Source organism: Lithobates pipiens, unplaced genomic scaffold (assembly GCF_037356315.1).
Source record: "Lithobates pipiens isolate NorthernLeopardFrog02 unplaced genomic scaffold, aLitPip1_a1.2 Scaffold_27, whole genome shotgun sequence".
Taxonomy (NCBI): domain Eukaryota; kingdom Metazoa; phylum Chordata; class Amphibia; order Anura; family Ranidae; genus Lithobates; species Lithobates pipiens.
In genome coordinates, this window is record NW_027507788.1 from 77,298,076 (window position 1) to 77,319,807 (window position 21,732).

A 21,732-nucleotide genomic window follows, 5' to 3' on the forward strand; every position below is an offset into this window, starting at 1 on the left:
TTCAGAGCTTGCACTTTGAGGAAAAAAATCAACTGTAGCTGCTTTATATCTAAGCTTCCAATCTTAAAGAGGTTGGATGTGTCTCCTCCAGTATCTTAGGACACTTAAAGGGGTTGTAAAGGTACTTAAAAAAACAAAACAAAAAAAAAAAACCTGTCTATACTTACCTACTCTGTACAATGGAATTGCACAGAGCGGCCAGGAATCTTCCCTTTTCAGGTCCCCCACCAGCGCTCCTGCCCCTCCTCTCTGGCCAGTGTGCCCAAGTGCCTCTGCTACGTCCATTGACACAGACAGCTGGACTCAGCCCGCCCTCCACCCTCCCTCGTCACTGGCTTTTATAGACAGCGCTGGTAGCCAGTGGGAGCCGTTTTTCATTATCGTACATCATGGGACAAAGGGCCGAAGTAAAACCTTAATGGGTATATAGGCACCTTTAGATGATGGGCACTGGTATACCCAATACAGGAAGTTCACTCCCTATATAACCCGTCCTCCTACCAGGAGTACATCAGTGTTTTTTTTGCCAGTGTCTAAGGTGTTGGTCACGAGTGAAGATGTGCTCTGAGGAGCTCCAGGAGGGATCCTTGCGGTATTTAAATAGCCTCCATAGACTGGCTCTATCCAAAGTGCCACTGAGGCCAAAGTGGATGGTACCCGGGCCTCATATACGAAGCACAAGGTTTTGCCTGTAACACCTCTCTTTGAGGGTTGGACCCAAGGCATTGATCATGCTACATTACCTAAAAGCTTTTCCTGACGGGGTGCTTTTACAGGTCCAAGGGAGTGGAACCCTGATAAAAAAGTGACCCAGTCCTTGAAGGTTTTCTAAACACAGACTGCCGTGATGGGCGAAGGTTGGATTGATTGTTAAATCAGCAGATCCTGTGGCGGGGATAAGGTAAGGGAAGAAACTTGGGAACTAAAAAGTCCACCTATGATTTCTTCTTTAAGGGAAAATGTTTTGGTGCAGGGTTACAAAGGGGGTGGGGCCTTGTTGTGGTGCTCTGTAACGTCCATGAGCATGCATGGCAAAACAAGCAGGCTTAAAAATTAGCTGGAGCATTCTCTCCTCGGCTGAAGCGAGGAGGAGCAAGCAGGCTGCACATGGGGCACAGGAGCGGTGGGGCACATAAGGGCTGCAAGTGGCATTCCTAATACGGGAAGGACATTTTTCCCAGCACTAGGCTGAACTTAATAGCGGCATCATTCTGTCATGACTATGTTCAGCAAGTGCAATTTAATAGTGCCTCTGCTTTTGTGCTTAGAACTATGCGTACCAAAGAAGACACCACAAAGATCAAAAAGATACCAAAGGTTTCACCCCCAGGCGCTAGGAACTCCAGTCATACCTCCAGACTGTCATTCTTGCCTGAAATGCCAAGTATGGCAAGCCAGGGTGAGTCATTGGAATCAATTGGTGGTGCAGCTGCTTCTCACATCTCAGACCCTGTATATGTGACTGAAGATGACTTTTCCTCTGCCCTGCAGGGCCTGGAAGGAAGATTAGCGGCTTTAATCGTATCCTCCATTCAAATGGATAGGAATCGTTCTAGTTCCCCCTCCCCCACCTTAGACCCTTTGCAAGGGGAACAGTGGGCACAGAATGAGGTGTTACCCTCAGACAATCAAGAGGAAAGACAAACCGATGACTCCTCTGCGGAGGAAACAATGGTAGATTAACCTTTTTCAGCCTCACAATCTGAGAAGTTGCTGATACAATCTCTTACGGAGATGGTTCCTTCTACTTTCATGCTACCCTAACGGAGTCTGCTGAAAGCTCTGTTTCTTCCTTGGTTTCCTTAAAACCTTCAAAACCTTTGCATGTGTTTCCTGTTCATGCATTACTAGAACAGCTTATTTTATGCTGAATGGGATCACCCAGATAAGCATTTTCTTCCTCCAAAGAGATTTTCAGTTCTCTATCCCATGGAGGAGAAATTCACCCAAAAAATGGAAGGTACTAACAATTGGCGCTGCGATTTCCAGTGTGAATAAAAGTCTAACTTGTCCTGTAGACAATGCACAAATGCTTAAAGCGGGATTCCACCCTAAAGTGGAACCTCCGCTGATCGGAACCCCCCCCCCCCCTCCGGTGTCACAATTGACACCTTTCAGGGGGGAGGGGGGTGGAGATACCTGTCAAAGACAGGTATTTTCACCCACTTCCGGGCATAGACTCCCACGGGAGTCTACGCCATTTCCTGCCCTGCCGCGCTGTCTGCTGGGACACACACGGGTCCCAGTGACAGCGCGGAGATTTCCTATTGCGTGGCGCGGCTCGCGCATGCGCAGTAGGGAACCGGGAAGTGAAGCCGATTCGCTTTACTTCCTGATTCCCTCACCTCGAATGGCGGCGGCAGCAGCCGAGGCCCGAGCGGTCGATCGGCCTCGGCTGCCGGCATCGCTGGAACCCGGGACAGGTGAGTGTCCATTTATTAAAAGTCAGCAGCTGTAGTATTTATAGCTGCTGGCTTTTAATATTTTTTTGGGGCGGAATCCCTCTTTAAGGACAATGCACATTATGCTTTACCATAGATGCCATTAAAGATTCTATTCACCAGGCATCCCACCTTGCGCTTATGCTAGGACACGTGTAGAATCCTGTAGTTAAAAAATTGTCTGAAGCACCAAGTAAAAAGCTCCTGACTGGGTTCCCTTTTCATGGGGATCAGCTATTTGGGGATGATTTGGAAAAAATACATCCAAACAATTTCTTTTGGCTGGGAAAAGTATATGCCCTTCATTTAAATGGGCTCTTTCTCCTGCTCCAGGGGATTCCGCCTCTAGGCAGTGGCGATGGCCTCCACTGTCAGACTCTAGAGGAAAACTTCAGGGTCAGGCCCAGGTTTAAAAGAAGTCCTGGGACTGAAAACCTGCAAAGCAGAATCCTAAAGCTTCATTATGAAGCGCCCCCCCTCGCCAGGGTGGGGGAAGACTTCTGCAATTTTCAGAAGTTTGGCAAGACGAAATTCAGGACAGATGGGTCATCTCCACGGTAACTCTGGGGTACAAGCTGGAGTTTTGGGACTTTCCACCATCTCGTTTCCTGAGGTCAGACGTTCCCAAAGATCCAGGGAAAAGGCAAACCGTTTCGGGCTCTAGACCGATTAATGGCACAGGATACAGATCCCCAGAGTAGAGCAAGGTTTGGGGTTTTATTCAAACCTCTTCACAGTACCAACACCGAATGGAGATGTCAGGACCCATTCTAGATCTAAAGAATCGAAATCCGTTCCTGAAGATCCACTCCTTTCGCATGGAGTTGATCAGGTCAATGGTTTCTATCCTACAAGGAGGAGACATCAGGGATGCATATCTGCATGCCCCTATATTTCCCGCTCACTAAAGGTTTCTGTGATTCAAGCTAGAACAGCAGCATTTACAATTTGTAGCCTTGCCTTGCTAGTTACAGCACCCCAGGTGTTTGCAAAAGTCCTGGCCCCACCTCTAGCCAGGTTAAGGGCAAGGCGCATAACTGTCTTGGCGTACTTAGACAATCTATTGCTGATACACCAGTCGTGGCTTGTTTGGAGCAAAGCGTGCTCATTACAACCAGTTACCTGGAAAGTTTGGGTTGGAATCTCAACCTAGAGAAATCTTCCTTAAAACCAATAAAAAGGCTGGAGTACCTGGGTTTGATCATAGACACAGCCCAGAATAAGGTGGTGTTGCCTCAGGCAAAAATCGACTCGATAAGAGAGCTGGTGCGGATGGTCAGGTCAAAAGGTGATCCCTCAATTGGCCTAAAAATTGTATACTTTTTGAATACCCACTGGTCTATCTATAATCATCCTGAGGGGTCTAGGCTGTGCTATATGCACTAGGCTTTTTTCTGCATTTATTTATGGATTAGCCAGACCAGCCCATACACACTCTGCCACTCTATAAATTGTTTCCTATATCAATCACCAAGGGGGCACCAAGAGTTTCTTGGCGCAGAGAGAGGTGAACCATATTCTAACTTGGGCAGATAAGAATGTTCCGTGCCTATGCCGAGTCACCAGCAGTTATTCCTGCTGGTGACATTCCCGTGGGAATGGTCGATTCACCCTGACATTTTTTTGGGCTGTTTTCCAAAGATGGGGGACTCCGGACGTAGATCTTCTATCGTTCAGGTTCAACATGAAGTTAGTCAACTTTGTGTCCAGGACAAGGGATCCACTCGCATGCGGAACAGATGTGTTGGTGACCCCGTGGGATCAGTTCTCGCTGAGCTATGCATTTCCCCCTATTCAGTTGCTGCCTCGACTTCTTTGCAGGATCAAACTGGAAAGAAAGCTGGTAATTCTGGTAGCACCAGCATGGCCCAGAAGGTCATGGTATGCAGAAATCAAAGATGGCAGTGGTCCATGGTCCCCTCCATTAAGGCCAGACCTACTCTCACAGGGGCCGATATTCTATCCTACCTTACGAACGTTAAATTTAACAGCTTGGCTATTGAAACCCACATTCTGAAGAAACGTGGGCTTTCCGGGTCAGTTATCTCTACCTTGATTAATGCAAGGAAGCCAGCTTCCAGAATTATATATTATAACATCTGGAGGGCTTATGTTTCCTGGTGTGAATCCAAGGGTTGGCACCCTCGGAGGTATATCATAGGCAGAATTCTTGCCTTTCTACAATTAGGGGTAGAGATGAAGTTGGCCTTGAGTACTATTAAAGGCCAAGTTTCAGCTGTATCTGTCTTTTTTCAAAGACTGCTTGCTACACATTCTTTAGTCAGAGGTTTTATGCAAGGGATGATGCGACTTAATCCGCCAAACCTCCTTTGAACTCTTGGGACTTATACTTAGTTTTGTCAGTGTTAGAAAAACAGGCATTTGAATAGATACAGCATATTCCCTTAATCCTTCTGACAAGGAAGTTGGTATTTGTTTTACATGTAATACATGTAAAAACAGCAGAACTGCATAGCTAAGCGGAGGGCGCCATCCCCCTGGCTATAACCCCTCAGCCTGCTTCCTGCAGCTCAGTTTTTTTTTCTCTCTATTAAAGGAGAAGGATCTAGGCTCCCTGAAAGGACCATTGGTCCTGGGGATTTTTGGATTTTTCTGCAAGATTTTGATCCTGTGATCTTCTTCTATCAACAGCCGGCTGGGTGACAGGCTGGATAATGTAGATCCTTGTAGTCTCCCCAGCCTGGCAATCGAGCGTGAGCAGGCCCTAGCTACACGTTGGGCCGGCCACGACATGCCCCTCCTGCTTCAGGGGTGGCCGGTGAGCTATATGCTCCGGGGCGCACACATGACTGGGCTACTGCTGTCTGCGTCAGTGTGCCATGGCCAGCAGCCCGTACTGCTTGGCCTATGGGTCTGTGATGGAATGCCTCCAGCTATCCCGACCAGATGGGTAAGTACAGCTCTCCCTGCCTCGGCAGGATAGAGCAGCTGGGCATTCCCTGGAGGTCGATTAGGGGGTCTCTCGCTCTCCCTTTCCTCTCTCCATATACCTGTTTTCCCTCCTCCCCCTGCAGGGGATGCTGCATGACTGGACATGAGGTGCGGTGTATGTACCTGGGCCGGGGGTCCTCGGGGAGGGGGGGGGGGGGCTCTGATCCTTAACAGGGGCTGCGCTATCTGTTTGGGTCCGTTTTGTGGTCCTTTGCCCTTTTTTCTCTGCTGTGAGGTGCCCGTGTAAAGAATTACCTCAGAATGTGCTGCCGCGGCCATTTTCCTGTTTCTTTAGGGATGCACCGAATGGGTTTTTTGGTGCCGAAACCGATACTGAAAATGAAAAATACACTAGGCCGAAAACCGATACCGAAACAGCACCGATACTGAAAATGACTGTTTTTAAAAAATATTTTTATACAGGAGATGGTCAGAGACTGGGGACATGGTACAGGAGGTGGTCAGAGACTGGCGACATGGTACAGGAGGTGGTCAGAGACTGGCGACATGGTACAGGAGGTGGTCAGAGACTGGCGACATGGTACAGGAGGTGGTCAGAGACCGGCGACATGGTATAGGAGGTGGTCAGAGACTGGCGGCATGGTATAATAGAGGATCGGAGACTGGCGGCATGGTACAGGAGGGGGTCAGAGACTGGCGGCATGGTACAGGAGGTGGTCAGAGACTGCAGACATGGTACAGGAGGCGGTCAGAGACTGCAGACATGGTACAGGAGGCGGTCAGAGACTGCAGACATGGTACAGGAGGCGGTCAGAGACTGCAGACATGGTACAGGAGGCGGTCAGAGACTGCAGACATGGTACAGGAGGCGGTCAGAGACTGCAGACATGGTACAGGAGGCGGTCAGAGACTGCAGACATGGTACAGGAGGCGGTCAGAGACTGCAGACATGGTACAGGAGGCGGTCAGAGACTGCAGACATGGTACAGGAGGCGGTCAGAGACTGCAGACATGGTACAGGAGGCGGTCAGAGACTGCAGACATGGTACAGGAGGCGGTCAGAGACTGCAGACATGGTACAGGAGGCGGTCAGAGACTGCAGACATGGTACAGGAGGCGGTCAGAGACTGCAGACATGGTACAGGAGGCGGTCAGAGACTGGCGGCATGGTACAGGAGGCGGTCAGAGACTGGCGGCATGGTACAGGAGAGGGTCAGAGACTGGTGGCATTGGTACAGGAGGTGGTCAGAGACTGGCGACATAAGAGATAAGTGTGTTGTCCCCTGTGCAGCCAGTGATGCAGCGAGGACAGCCGCCTCCGCCGTCTGGTTCAATAGATCACCGCTTTAATTTCAATAGCTGTGTTCCCCCGTCGCGCGCCGTTGCATACAGCCCCTCCCCCTTGTCCGGGGAACTGTGATAGACAGATCACCTGTCCAATCTGGAAGGGTAATCTGTCTATCCCAGTTCCCCGGACAAGGGGGAGTGGCTGTATGCGACGGCGCGCGACGGGAGAACACACAGCTATTGAAATTAAAGCTGTGATGTTCCCGGCGATCTATTGAACCAGACGGTGGCGGCTCTCCTGCGTTATAGATCTCCCATGATGGGTGGCACCAGGGGCGGGGGCGGTGCTCCGCACAGGCCCCACCCCATTTTCGGCTCAATTATCGGCCGTTTTTTCCTTTCGGCAAATTGCCGAAAAGGGCATTTTCGGCCGATATGTTTCGGCGGCCGAAATTTCGCTGCATGGCTGTCTGCCATTTTCTAGAGGTCTGGCCATTTTCCTGGAGCTTTTCTATACAAGAACAGCCGGTGGCCATTTTTTTGTACCCTCGGTGCGTTTTTACCTCCAGTGCTGGGTCATTTTACCTCAGAACAGCGTGTTTTTTCTCTCTGGGCACCTGTGACTAGACACAGAACACAGCGGTCAGCGGCAGCACTCGGTCAGGGTGGTGAGTCCTGTGGTGGGGCCCCTCCAGTCTGTGAACAGCTAGGAGGGTGGGGTTATGTACCTTGTCCTAAGTCCCCAAGTGTGGCAGATGAGGTGGGTCAGCATGGCGTCAGAAGTTGGCGCTTCTTCCCCAGATATCCCTGTAATTGCAGCCGGCTCACCTGCAAACAATGCAGTGCCTATAGCCGCTTTGTCGGCGTTCCTGGAAACGTTTGTTGTCAGGGTGGAGGAGGTGTGTGGACGCAAGGGGGTAAACGTTCCTGGCCCCCGTCCTCTTGGGCAAGCTCTGATTTAGACTCTGGCCCCGCGGTGACTGGCGGCCCCTGTTCTGACCTGCCAGAGGATGCAGACCAGGACCGTTCAGACAGTGAGGATGATTCAGTGTCCGGGTCAGCGCAGGAAAAAGCACTAGTTCTCACCGCTGTGCGGGATACCCTGAAAATAGAGGATGCAGCAGGATCTTCTGCTGAGGTGTCTGTCCCTTTTGGGTCCCGTAAACTGACCCGTACACCTAAGGTATGTCTGTGTTTGACTTATTTTGATAAGTTCATCTACAAGGAATGGGGAAGCCCGCAACGGGCCTTTTCAGTCCCAAGAAGAATGGTGGTGCGTTACCCCTTTGAGGAGAGCCTCCTTAAAATATATGGACGGCTCCTCCGGTCGTTGACCCCCCCCGGTATTCAGGTTGAATAAAGTAACCACGATTCCAGTAGAAGGGTCTCCTGCTTTCAAGGACCCTACCAACAGGAGAGCAGTGGCGTGGTCCATGTTTACGGTAGTGGGGTCCGCATTACGACCTGTACTGACCACGGCCTTGGTGTCGGAGGCGCTTACTGATTGGGCAAAGTTATTGTACCGTGAATTGGAGAAGCAGCAGTCTCCCCCAGTCTGCATAGAACTAGCAGACCAGTTGGTGCACGGCCTTAAGTATGTCTGTGATGCGGCCCTGGCTACAGTCCCCCCTGCTCTCTATAGCATCGGTATCGGCAGTGGTGCTATGGCGCCTGATTTGGCTGAAATGCTGGTCTGCGGACCAAGCATCTAAAAAAGCTCTGGTGGATTTACCCTTCCTTGGTGAGAGGCTATTTGGAGCTTCACTGGATGACATTATTAAGAATGTTACAGATGGGATGAGCACGTTACTCCCACAGTCCAGGAAGGGAAGAGCCAACGTAAAGAGCCATGCTGTAGGCAAGGGCCCTCCTTTTCTGCTCGAACGGCTTTTTCGCCCGTCTGGGACATCAGGAAATCACTCCCAGTCCGACAGGGCATCTGCTGATGGACAAAAGCATCCCTGGTTTGGCAAGCCCAACAAGCCTGCAAGCAAAAATACTACCGCATGAAGGTTTTCCACTGCCCGACACACGGGTGGGGAGTCTCCTTCAGGAGTTTTCAGCTTGGTGTACCTCACTGCTGTCTGACCAATGGTTCTGCAAACTGGTTTCCTTGGGCTACAAGATAGTTTTTTTTTTTCTTGTCCACCAAACTGATTTTTTTTTTTTTCCCTCCAGCATACCTTTTACTCCCGGCTCACCGAGAAGCCCTGTTGGGAAAGGTTTCAGGGATTCTACTCCAATTTGTAGTCCCCAAAAAGGAAGGGGTACGTCCAATCCTGAAAGCCCTCAACTGCTTTGTGAAAGTACAAAGGTTCAGAATGGAATTCGCTCCATGGTCGCTGCACTCAATCGGGGGGGACTTCCTGGTGTCTCTGGATATCCAGGATGCATACTTGCATATACCCATACACCTCATGAATCAGAGGTTTCTGGGATTTGCAGTTGGGGAAAAGCACTACCAATTCGTAGCTCTCCCTTTTTGGCCTGGTGTCAGCACCCTGAGTCTTTACCAAAGTGTTATCTCCAATTCTGGCGCTGTTAAGGCAACGTGGGATCGCAATCGTGTGTGTGTGTGTGTGTGTGTGTGTGTGTGTGTGTGTGTGTGTGTGTGTGTGTGTGTGTGTGTGTGTGTGTTTTCACTGGTTTCTCACCTGTGGGGGCTTTGTGCGGCTGGCGTTCTGGGGGGTTCCAATAAGGGTCTGTGGAAGTTGTTATGGCTGTAGGCAGGCAGCACTGTTCTGGGCTTGTCCTGTCACCGCATGGTGCTGTCCGGCAGCCATCTTGGATGTGGGAAAGCCTGTATTCCCCTGGTGAGCTTCAGCAGCCATCTTTTTTAGGATCTCCTATTTGTTACATTTGTGGCCATTTTTCTTGAAGCCTGAGCGCTCTTTTCGCCGCAGTTCTCTTGTGGCAGCATTACATGTGCTCTCACTTGCTGCTTCCTGTGTCCACTGTGTGTACAGGATGCTGGATGGCTCCTTGCTGAATGCTGAAGCTAGCTCTGCAGAACGTTTTACCACTGTTATAAGCAGCTGCTGCTGACAGTTTTCTCCTCTCTGCAACTGGGAACTTCCTAGGGACTACAGGCACTGTTAGTGGCATTCACAGAATGCCCCAGGGTGGTGAGTCTAGCGCCAGGTACCCCCCCCCCCCTGCGGCGGCAGCAGGAGGGTGGGACCGTCACTGTCCTAAGTCCCCTTGCAGGTAGCAGACAGGCTAGGGTCAGCATGGCTTCAGAAACTGGTGTTTCTTCCCCCGAAATCCAGGCTATAGCAACCAGGTCACCTGCGGATAGCGCTGTGCGCATGGACACCCTGACGGCGGTCCTTGACTCTTTTGTTGCTAAGATAGAGGCGGCGCGTGGAAGGAAAAGTACACGTAAGAGGCCCCTGCCCCCCCGTCCTCTGGGGAGAGCTCTGATGCAGACTCGGGCCCTGCTACGGCTGGTGATCCCTGCTCTGACATTTCAGACGAAGGCTCACCAGGATCATTCGGACAGTGAGGATGATTCCCCGCCCGGGTCCCGGCGTGACAAAGTGCTTGTTGGAGCACTTATCACAGCTGTGCGTGGTACCCTGAAGATTCAGGGGCCAGTGGATCCCTCTGCTGATGTACCGCTCCCTTTTGGGTTCCACAAGCCAGTACGTTCACCTAAGGTGTTCCCGTATTTGACTTATTTTGACAAATTCATATACAGGGAATGGGGTTGCCCCTAACGGACCTTTTCGGTCCCCAAAAATTTGGCGGTGCGTTACCCCTTTTGAGGAAAGCCTTCTCAAAAAGTGGTCGGCTCCTCTAGTCGTGGACCCCCCACTATCCAGGGTAAATAAAGTAACCACGATCCTGGTTGAGGGGACTCCTGCATTCAAGGATCCCGCGGATAGGAAAGCCGAGGCGGTGGCTCGTTCCTTATTTACGGTTGTGGGGTCAGCCGTGCGACCTATACTGGCATCCGCACTGGTGTTGCAGACACTGACTGAGTGGGCAAAACTTTTGCACCGCGAATTGGGACCGCAGAACGCCTCCCCTGTCTGCATGGAGCTAGCAGACCAACTAGTGCAAAGCCTTAAGTACCTTTTGTGATGTGGCCTTGGATACTCTCCCTCTGTTATCCAAGGCTTCAGTGTCAGCTGTGGTGCTGAGGCACCTAATTTGGCTGAAATGCTGGTCTGCTGACCAGGCATCCAAGAAAGCCCTGACGGATCTTCCCTTCCTTGGCGAGCGGCTCTTTGGAGCCTTTTTGGGTGACATTATTAAGAATGCCACTGGTGGTAAGAGTACACTACTCCCACGAGCCAGGAAGGCTAAGGAGCCTCGCCGTAGCCAAGGGCCCTCTTTTCCTCCCACAAGCGGCTTTTTCGTTTGCCCGGTGCTTCGGCAAAACGCTCCCAGCCCGACAGGATGGTCAGAAGCCTCCCTGGAACTGCAAGCCTAACAAGCCTGCGACCAAAAGTGCTACCGCAATACGTGGGTGGGGGGTCGTCTTCGGGAGTTGGCAGCCCGGAGGACCTCCCGGTTATCCGACCAATGGATCTACGATCTGATTTCCACAGGCTGCAAGATAGTTTCTCTCTTGGCCGAGATTCTTCCCCTCCAGCAGACCCGTGTCCCCGGTTCGCCGGGAGGCCCTGTTAGGGGTGGTAGGGGACTTGCTGAATCGGGGTGATTGTACCGGTTCCGGAATCGGAACGCTTCCAGGGGTTCTACTCAAATCTGTTTGTGGTTCCCAAGAAGGAAGGGGTACGTCCAATCTTGGACTTAAAAGCCCTCAATCTTTTTGTAAAGGTTCAGAATGGAATCCGTTCGCTCAGTAGTCGCTGCACTCCATCTAGGGAACTTCTGGCGTCCTTGGTCATCCAGGATGCTTACCTGCACATACCCATTTGCCTTCGGCATCAAAAATGTCTGCGTTTGGCAGTAGGGGAAGCCCGCTACCAGTTTGTGGCTCTTTCTTTTGGCCTGGCATCAGCCCCCCGAGTCTTTACCAAAGTACTGGCTCCAGTATTGGCGTTGCTGAGGCAGCGCGATTGCGATCGTGGGTTACCTAGACGATCTCCTCCTGAGAGCATCTTCCACCTCAGAATTAGAGGAGGATGTGGCAATCGCCATGCAGACCCTGCGAGAATTTGGTTGACTGTTGAACCTAAAGAAGTCGGTGGTTGTACCAACTCAGCATCTGGGGTACCTGGGTTTACTATTGGCCTCCAGGGAAGCGTCGGACAAATTGCTGACTCTCAGGTCTGCGGTCAAGCTACTGATGAACCGCAAGTGGGCGTTGCTCCGCTTTTGCATGTGAGATCTGGGACTCATGGTGGCTTCCTTCGAGGCAGTACCTTATGCCCAGTTCCACACCAGAATCCTGCAGAGGGAAATATTGACAAAATGGGACAAATCTCCGTTGTCCCTGGATCGGCAGATCCAGGTGAGCCAACCAGTCAGGGATTCCCTGATCTGGTGGTTGAGGTCCCCGGTGATTCAGTCCGGAAAATCGTTTCTTCCTCTGAACTGGACGGTGATCACTACGGACGCCAGTCTGTCCAGCTGGGGTGGCGTGATGGGGATTCAGTCAGCACAGGGCCTCTGGTCGATGGAAGAATCCAGGTTGCCGATCAATCTGCTCGAGTTGAGAGCGATCAGGCTGTGCCTCCACACGTGGTCGACGTGTCTTCAAGGGCGTCCGACCAGGATTCAGTCAGACAACGTCACGGCTGTGGCGTACGTAAATCACCAAGGGGGAACAAGAAGCTCAGCCGCTGCTCGCGAGGTTGCTCACATACTTTGGTGGGCAGAGCGACACGTTCCAGCCCTGTCAACCATTTACATCCCGGAGGTGGAAAATTGGCAGGCAGATTATCTGAGGCGCCAGACGCTGGACCCAGGAGAATGGGCGTTGCATCCGGAGATATTCCAGCTGCTGTGCCTGAAATGGGGCACGCCAGATTTGGATCTCTTGGTCTCCCATCTCAATCGGAAGATGCAGAGATTCGTGTCCAGGACGAGAGATCCGTGGGCAGACGCGCTGGTGGCTCCGTGGGATCAGTACCAACTGATCTACGCCTTTCCGCCACTAAAACTGTTGCCACGTCTACTTCGCAGAGTGGAAGCCGAGGGGATTCCAGTAATTTTGGTTGCCCCAGATTGGCCTCCGCGGCCTTGGTACGCGGACCTGGTGCGTCTGGTGGCAGACGCTCCCTGACGACTGTCACTGCGGGAGGACTTCCTATCTCAAGGTCCAATCTTTCACCCTGCTTTAACGTCGCTGGCTTTAACGGCATGGCTATTGAGAGCCAGGTGCTCAGGAACCGGGGTCTGTCGGACTCGTTTATTCCAACTATGCTGAGGGCACGGAAATCTTCTTCACAGAAGATATATCCTCGTACCTAGAAAGCCTACATCTCCATGTGTGAGGAGAAAGGGTGGCATCCGCGCTCCTTTTCTATATCGAGGATCCTGCTGTTTCTTCAGCATGGAGTGGACCAGAAATAGTCATTGAGCACCATTAAGGGGCAAATTTCAGCCCTGGCTGTCTTTTTTTTTTTTTTTTCCAGCAACCCCTGGCGTCTCACTCATTAGTGAGTTGTTCAGGGGGTACGGCACGTAGTCCTTCTGGTGCGTCCTCCGTTGCCCACATGGGATTTGAACCTGGTGTTGTCGGCATTTCAGAAGCCGCCGTTTGAGAATATCAGGGAGATTCCCTTGTTGACTCTTTCACAGAAGGTGGTCTTTCTAGTGGCCATCACATCGGCCAGGAGGGTTTCGGAATTGGCAGCCTTCTCCAGCAAGTCGCCTTATCTGGTCATCCACAGGGATAAGGTGCTGTTGCGTCCCCAACCGTCCTTTCTACCAAAGGTGGTTTCGGCTTTTCATATCAATGAGGACATTGAATTACCATCGTTTTGTCCTAAACCGAGGCACCCCAAGGAGGTGGCCCTTCACGCTCTCCATGTGGTTAGGGCTCTAAAGGTGTACTTGTCTGCAACAGCTCCCTTTTGGAAGTCAGACTCACTGTTTGTTTCGGTGGCTGGTCCTAAGAAAGGCATGGCGGTCTCGTCGGCCACCATTTCCAGGTGGATCAGACAGATTATAGTCCAAGCCTACGCCTTGAAGGGACAGGTGCCCCCCCTTTCCAGTCACTGCCCACTCCACAAGAGCAATCGTAACGTCTTGGGCCTTCCGACACCAAGCGTCTGTCGCTCAGGTGTGTAAGGTGGCGACCTGGTCGTCTGTCCATACGTTTACCAAGTTCTACAAGGTAGACGTCAGTGCATCGGCTGATGCCTGTTTTGGCCGCAAAGTTTTGCAGGCGGCCGTATAGTTGCAATTGAGTTTTTTTCCTGGTTTTTCGATATAAAACACAGTACTGTTTTGATTAATGCACTGTTGCATTATTTCCGCAATGTTGCGGTCCTGGGGATCACTCCTGTTGAGGATACCCGGTTATATGGTGGAGTTTTTCCACACACTGCTATTTTTTTGTGGAGTTAGTTTCACTAGTTCCCACTTGGCATGGTGGATGAAGTTTTTATGCTGTTTTTTTCCCACCCCTCGTTTGGCACTGCTTGTGGACGTCCCATTTAGTTACAGAGAGGAGCTGTGTCGGTCGGTGAATATAAGAGAAAATAGGATTTTTGTACTCGCCGTAAAATTCTTTTCTCTGTAATTCACCGACCGACACAGCACCCACCCCTCCTTTTCGCTATGGTATACTGCTTGTTGACGTACTGGGAGCAGTGAGGAGGGCTGATAGCACAGGGTCCACCCCCCCTGGGGCGGGACTAAAAGTTATGTGCATTGTGTAACAATTATGCCTAGTTCTCCTAATGGCAGTCTATACAACCCATTTAGTTACAGAGAGGAGCTGTGTCGGTCGGGGAATTACAGAGAAAAGGATTTTACGGGGAGTACTAAAATCCTATTTTCTCTGAAGTTCATTGACGGACACAGCACCCACCCTTCCTATTTTACCTTGTACTGCTTGTTGATGTACCGAGCTGCAGGAAGCAGGCTGAGGGGTTATAGCCAGAGGGACCGACCCCTGGGTGGAGCTATGCAGTTCTGCTGTTTTTACATGTATAACATGTTCTGCCTAGTCCTCTCCTGAATTTGGCGTGATAACCCAAGATTTAAAGAAGCGGTGTCCGTCAATGAACTTCAGAGAAAAGAATTTTATGTTGAGTATAAAAATCCTATTTTTTGGTTGCTATATCCTCAGCAAGGAGGGTTTCGGAATTGGCTGCTCTTTCTTGTAAAGAGCTATATTTGATTATTCATGGGCACAGAGTGGTGTTGCGCCCTCGTCCGGGTTTTTTTTTTTTACCAAAAGTGGTCTCAGGTTTCCACCGGAACCAAGACATGATCCTGCGATTGTTTTTTCCAAAACCATGTTCCAGGTAAGAAAAGTCATTACATTGTCTTGATGTGGTGAGAGCGTTCAAAATGTCTATTTAAAGATGACTGCTCAGATTCGGAGGACTGATGTCTTATTTATTCTGCCAGAGGGTCCTAAAAAAGGACAGGCAGCATGGAAATCCACTGTTGCTAAGTGGATTCGGCAAGTTATAATTCAGACTTATAATTTAAGGTGTAAAATTCCCCCTTTTCAAGTCAAAGTGCACTCTACCAGGTCGATTAGTGCTTCCTGGGCAGTGCATCACCAGGCCTCCATGGCTCAGATCTGCAAGGCAGCAACTTGGTCTTCAGTACATACATTCACCAAATTTTATCAACTGGATGTAAGGAGGTATGATGATATAGCCTTTGGGCGCAGTGTGCTACAGGCAGCAGTATAGATCCTCAAGTCTGGGGGTACCCACCGGGTTGTCTCCCTCCCCTCAAATAGCATTTCTATGGAACGTCCCATTAGGTTATTACTTAGGCTCTGTGTCCTATGATGTATGATAAGGAAAATATTTTTTTTTTTTATAACGGCTTACCTGCAAAATCCTTTTCTACATCATGGGACACAAAGGTCCCTCCCCTCTTTTTTTGCAGTTTAAGTATATTACTTTGCTACAAAAACTGAGGTACTCCTGGTAGGAGGAGGGGTTATATAGGGAGTGAACTTCCTGTATTGGGTATACCAGTGTTCATCACCTGAAGGTGCCTATATACCCATTAAGTTATTACTTAGGCTCTGTGTCACATGATGTACTCCAAGAAAATGATTTTACAGGCAAGCTGTTATAAAAATCCTATTTTTACAATAATGCAGGTAATCCATTAAGGTAAATTTTTTTTTTTTTTTTTTTTTTTTTTTTTAGACATTTACAGCCACTTTAAGGGTCCATTTATAAATGATTCTATACTACATTCATGCAGCTTTCATCCAAGATTCACACGTTTTCTAATTGGATTAAGTTGTGTTTTATTCTTGGTTGAAAACATCTTGTTTAAAAAACTTTTAGAAATAGACCCCTTAAAAGGATAGGTTCACCATTTAGAACATGTTACACTCCTATTTAGGGTGTATAGCATTTATCCCTCCCTCACTTCTTAAGATCCCACCCTCCACAGCCATTGTCACGTTTAAAATCGGCTGTGTGGGGCTCCAGAGTCGATCGTGTGTACACAAGTCCATTGCACAAAAATTTTGCATTTTTCTAATTACGCAGAAGGACCCACACTGGCTATTGAACTTTATTTTTCTCGGCTCGTAGGACATCTTGTACGTCACCGCGTTCTCACATTCGGAATTTTGGTCCAACATTTGTGTGCCCGTGTGTATGCAAGACGTTTGAGCCAACATCCTTCAGAAAAAAATCTGATCGTGTGTACAGAGCTTAAGGCCTACTTAATAAGGCACCCAAAGACATAAGTTAAAGAGAAACAGCAGTCTGCTCACTTAATTTGTAATAAAAACATCTTTGCCATTCTGAAGCTTCCCTCCAACCACTTTGCATATTTTGTATTTACTGTGATTCTGTAATTGCCAAACATGCTGCAGAAATCTCTACACTAAGTCTGGCTGCAGCTATTTTAACTGTGGGAAGCTGAAGCTGCTGCCGGTTCCCTTACTGGCGTTACACACAGAGGCACACCTCCAGCCCTGCAGCTCTCATTGACTCTCAAGACTCCCTTCCTGGCAAACTCTCACCAGAGTGAGAGAGCTGTGCATGATGCCATAGGCCTAGGCTAATGATAAGAAACAGGAAATGGGCTGTATAGGGTATTTACTGGCAGAATTTTTTTATATACTATCCAAAGTTAAAACGACGAGGGAAGAAGATTTAATAGATGGAAAGATAAAAAAATTACTGAAGGTCTGCTTTAAGAGGAGTCTCTGAGCAATAGTTATTTTCTGTATCTTATTTTATCTAAATGTGTAGCATTCAGCTATTTTGTTTTTTCTGCAGGTTTATGGGTGGTGGTGGGGAGAGCTGCAGCCTTATCGCTGAGGGACTTAGCACTGCTCTGCAGCTTTTTGATGACTTCAAGAAGATGAGAGAACAGATGTAAGTTATACTAAATACCCCCTTTTCTTCTATATAGTAGAATATTAGTTGTGTTTTGGGGAGAAACTAAATGGTGCATGTTCTGGGTTTGACAATTGCAGAGAAGAAAGAAATTACTATGAACATCTTGGTACTAGTAGAGAGACAATCTCCATTTAATAAAAAAAAAGTTTAATGTGAAAATTTGTAAACCAAATTGGCGACTACTCTTATAGTCAATGCATTTTGGGAAAATGAATTACCATCATCAAAGCTAAAAAACATATTAGTGTATGAAATTCATAAAAGTGCAAACAATGTAAAACATTTAGTAATATAGACTAAAACAATTATGGTAACAATCAAAATCTATTTAAATGTACTGCATAAAACAAAGTACGTTTTTGTATATAGGTAGTACCAAAAGTGTGCCTGTCCTAGAACAAGTTAAGTTTGTGTATTGGTGCTGACTGTCAGAGCAGAGTCAAAGTGGAAATACTGCTTGAGTGATAGTTGTCACAGTTGCTTGTGTTCTCAACAAACTGTCAAATCATCAAATTGCAGGTTTTATAACTGGTCACATGTGCAGCACCAGGGCAACTGTAGATCAAGCAGAGGCTAAGATGGCAGCTTCCTTAGCTGTAAAGGATAGGAGGGTTTAGTTCTGCTTTGAGAGTGTAGTATGTGGAGCAGCAGAAGAAAGTTTCTGGAGCAGAGTCAATTGTCAAGCATTAAGTTGATGGGGAGGCGATAAGTGGCCAGAGAATGATGTGCTGTGGCACCTGGAGGGGTGAGAGAGACAAAGCAGTTAATGGCTGGCTGGTGATCTGGCTAGGGAGGTATAGAGAGGGGTGGAGGATTGGCAGTTGGATAGTAGACATATTCAGTATCTCACAAAAGTGAGTAGACCCCTCACATTTTTATAAATATTTTATTATATCATGTATTTTCATGTAATAACACTGAAGAAATGACACTTTGCTACAATGTAAAGTAGTGCGTGTACAGCTTGTATAACAGTGTAAATTTGCTGTCCCATCAAAATAACTGAACACACAGCCCTAATGTCTAAACCGCTGGCAACAAAAGTGAGTACACACCTAGGTGAAAATGTCCAAATTGGGCCCAATTAGCCATTTTTCCTCCTCTGTGTCATTTGACTCGTTAGTGTTACAAGGTCTCAGGTGTGAATTGGCAGCAGGTGTGTTAAATTTGGTGTTATCACTCTCACTTTTTCACATACTGGTCACTGAAAGTTCAACATGGCACCTCATGGCAAAGAACTCTGAGGATCTGAAAAAAAAAAGAATTGTTGCTCTACGTAAAGATGGCCTAAGCTATAAGATTGGCAAGACCCTGAAACTGAACTGCAGCACTTTGGCCAGGACCATACAGCGGTTTTACAGTACAGGTTCCACTCAGAACGGGCTTTGCCATTGGTCCACCAAAGAAAAGTGCACATGCCCAGCGTCCTATGCAGAGGTTGTCTTTGGGAAATAGATGTATGTGTGCTGCCAGCATTGTTCAGATGGTGTCAGGCGTGTGTGGTGGCAACCAGGTGAGGAGTACAAAGACAAGTGTGTCTTGGCTGTAGTCAAGCATGATGGTGGGAGTGTAATGGTCTGGGGCTGCATGAGTGCTTCTGGGGAGCACTGGGGAGCTACAGTTCATTGAGGGAACCATGAATGCCAACATGTACTGTGACATACTGAAGCAGAGCATGAGTCTTTGGAGACTGGGCCACAGGGCAGTATTCCAAAAAACATACCTCCAAGATGACCACTGCCTTGCTAAAGAAGTGGGAGCGTAAAGGGCAAGCATGTCTCCAGACCTAAACTACATTGAGCATCTGTGGGGCATCCTCAAACAGGAGGTGGAGGAGCGCAAGGTCTCTAACATCCACCAGTACCATGATGTCATCAAGGAGGAGTGGAAGAGGACACCAGTGGCAACCTGTGAAACTCTGGGGAATTCCATGCCCAAGAGAGTTAAGGCAGTGCTGGAAAATAATGGTGGCCACACAAAATATTGACACTTTGAGCCCAAGTTGGACACTTTGACTTGGGGTGTGCTCACTTTTGTTGCCAACTGTTTAGACATGAATGGCTGTGCATTGCGTTATTTTGAGGGGGTCAGCAAATTTACACTGTTATACAAGCTGTACACTCACTACTTTTACATTTGTAGCAAAGTGTACTTTCTTCAGTGTTGTCACATGAAAAGATATAATAAAATATTTTCCAAAATGTGAGGGATCCTGCAAACATATCTTGTCAGCCTCTGATTATCCAGGGTCATCTGCCCACGGTGGCACTGCAACAAACTGAATATTTAGAAAAGCCCATGCTTAAATGGACTATGAGTTTTGTACTCCTGCTAAATACGCCAATACATCTGATGTTTCAGAGAAACAAGGTCCCCCTTTATGAAGGAACTAAAATTTTGAATTACCCCTCTCGTGCCTCCGGGCTCATTCACACTGCAAAACACACGTGTAGTCAATTAAGTTTCGGTGTGTTTCACACTTTCATTTTTAAAAAAATTTTTTTATGCATGTTGCATAAAATCGCACGGCTATGGAATGCCGAAACACTGTATTCTGGTGTGAAAACTATTATTTTCTATGTGTCATTGCCATTAGCTGCTTTTCCTTGTGGAAAAGGCAAGTAACTGCATGTAGTGTGAATGGGCCCTCATTGCCTGACATATCTTTAATGTCAACACTAAGGATTTATTCATACTTGTCTGTTTTTTCCTGTGTGGTTCAAATCTATGTACTGCAGCTTAGTATGTTCTAAATGGTAAACCATATGGGCCATTTCATACCTACGCATGTGTGTTACCAATGTGCATGGAACAGTGCACATTCATATTATCTGAAAGTAGCACCTTGTGGTCTGCGTATGTTCATAGCTTGAATCAAAATAACACTGCTTTTTGACAGAGGATGCTGGAACTGGTTACATTACAGGACTCATGCCTCCCATGCTTACTGTCCACCCAGCTGGATTGTTGCTGTGTAACCAGATGTTACCATGTTTGGTAAATGAGAGTAATTAAATCATCATGATTGTGCCCATCACCATAATGCTTCTGTCTATGGGGCTTTGCTGAAATTATACTAAATCTTGGATAACATGTGGACATACAGAGAAGTGTGGGAAAGTTGGGGTTTTCTGAAGTTGCAGGTATACAGGGGAGCATGCCATGCCTTAAAAAAAAAGTAATAATTACTTAGAGGAGGGCCGGTTTAAAAGAAAAAAAATTAAAAGTCAGCAGCTGCAAACACTGTAGCTACTGACTTTTCATAAGCACTTACCTGTCCAGGGCGCCCGCGATGTCGGGCGCCCGACGCCACCATCGGGTCCCGGCGCCACCATTCTATGTAAGGGAAACAGAGAGTGGAGCCTTGCGGCTACACTGGCCGTTTCCTACTGCGCATGCGTGAGTCGCGCAGCGCTTTGTGAATGGGACGCGCTGTGTTCTGGGACACACAGTTCCCAGAACACAGCGCGACCCATTACCCAGAAGACAACGCGATGAGGAGAGAAGAAAGAAGATGGAAGAGGCAGATTAGGATGATGTGCCTAGCAACAAGCAATTCTGGTAAGTTAAAAAAAATATTTATTTCATTTAATTTCATATTTTTTTCATTTTTTTTTTTCTAATTTTTAATGTCCTTTTTTTTTCTTTTTTTTTTTTTTTTTTTTCTGGATGGCCCTCCACTTTAACCACTACAATACAGGGCACTTTCTCCCCCTTCCTTCCCAGCCCAATTTTCAGCTTTCAGCGCTCTCGCACTTTCAATGACAATTGCGCAGTCATGCTACGCTGTACCCAAATGAAATTTTCATCATTTTGTTTGCACAAATAGAGCTTTATATTGGTGGTATTTATTCACGACTCAGTTTTTAATTTTTTGCGATGTAAGCGAAAAAAAAAGGAAATTTGGAAAAAAATGTCTTTCTATTTTAAAAGAACACACACACCCCCAACACGCACGCGCGTACACGGAGAGACACACACACGGAGAGACACACACACGGAGAGACACACACACGGGGAGACACACACACGGGGAGACACACACGCGGGGAGACACACACACGGAGAGACACACACACGGAGAGACACACACACAGACGGAGAGACACACACACAGACGGAGAGACACACACACAGACACGGAGAGACACACACACAGACACGGAGAGACACACACACAGACACGGAGAGACACACACACAGACACGGAGAGACACACACACAGACACGGAGAGACACACAGACACGAGGAGACACACACACAGACACGGAGAGACACACACACACAGACACGGAGAGACACACACACACAGACACGGAGAGACACACACACACAGACACGGAGAGACACACACACACAGACACGGAGAGACACACACACACAGACACGGAGAGACACACACACACAGACACGGAGAGACACACACACACAGACACGGAGAGACACACACACACAGACACGGAGAGACACACACACACAGACACGGAGAGACACACACACACAGACACGGAGAGACACACACACACAGACACGGAGAGACACACACACACACAGACACGGAGAGACACACACACACACAGACACGGAGAGACACACACACACACAGACACGG

General features: G+C 48.4%; 1 protein-coding gene across 5 annotated transcripts in view; it reads left to right on the top strand.

The window, feature by feature from the left end:
* MED25 (mediator complex subunit 25) overlaps positions 1-21,732 on the top strand; it is a 474,735-nt gene that overhangs the window by 38,495 nt on the left and 414,508 nt on the right. For all 5 annotated transcript variants that reach the window (XM_077457089.1, XM_077457091.1, XM_077457094.1 and 2 more), the window contains one exon: positions 16,997-17,095. In XM_077457089.1, the coding sequence (XP_077313215.1) occupies positions 16,997-17,095 (99 nt within the window). The remainder of the gene's footprint in view (positions 1-16,996; positions 17,096-21,732) is intronic.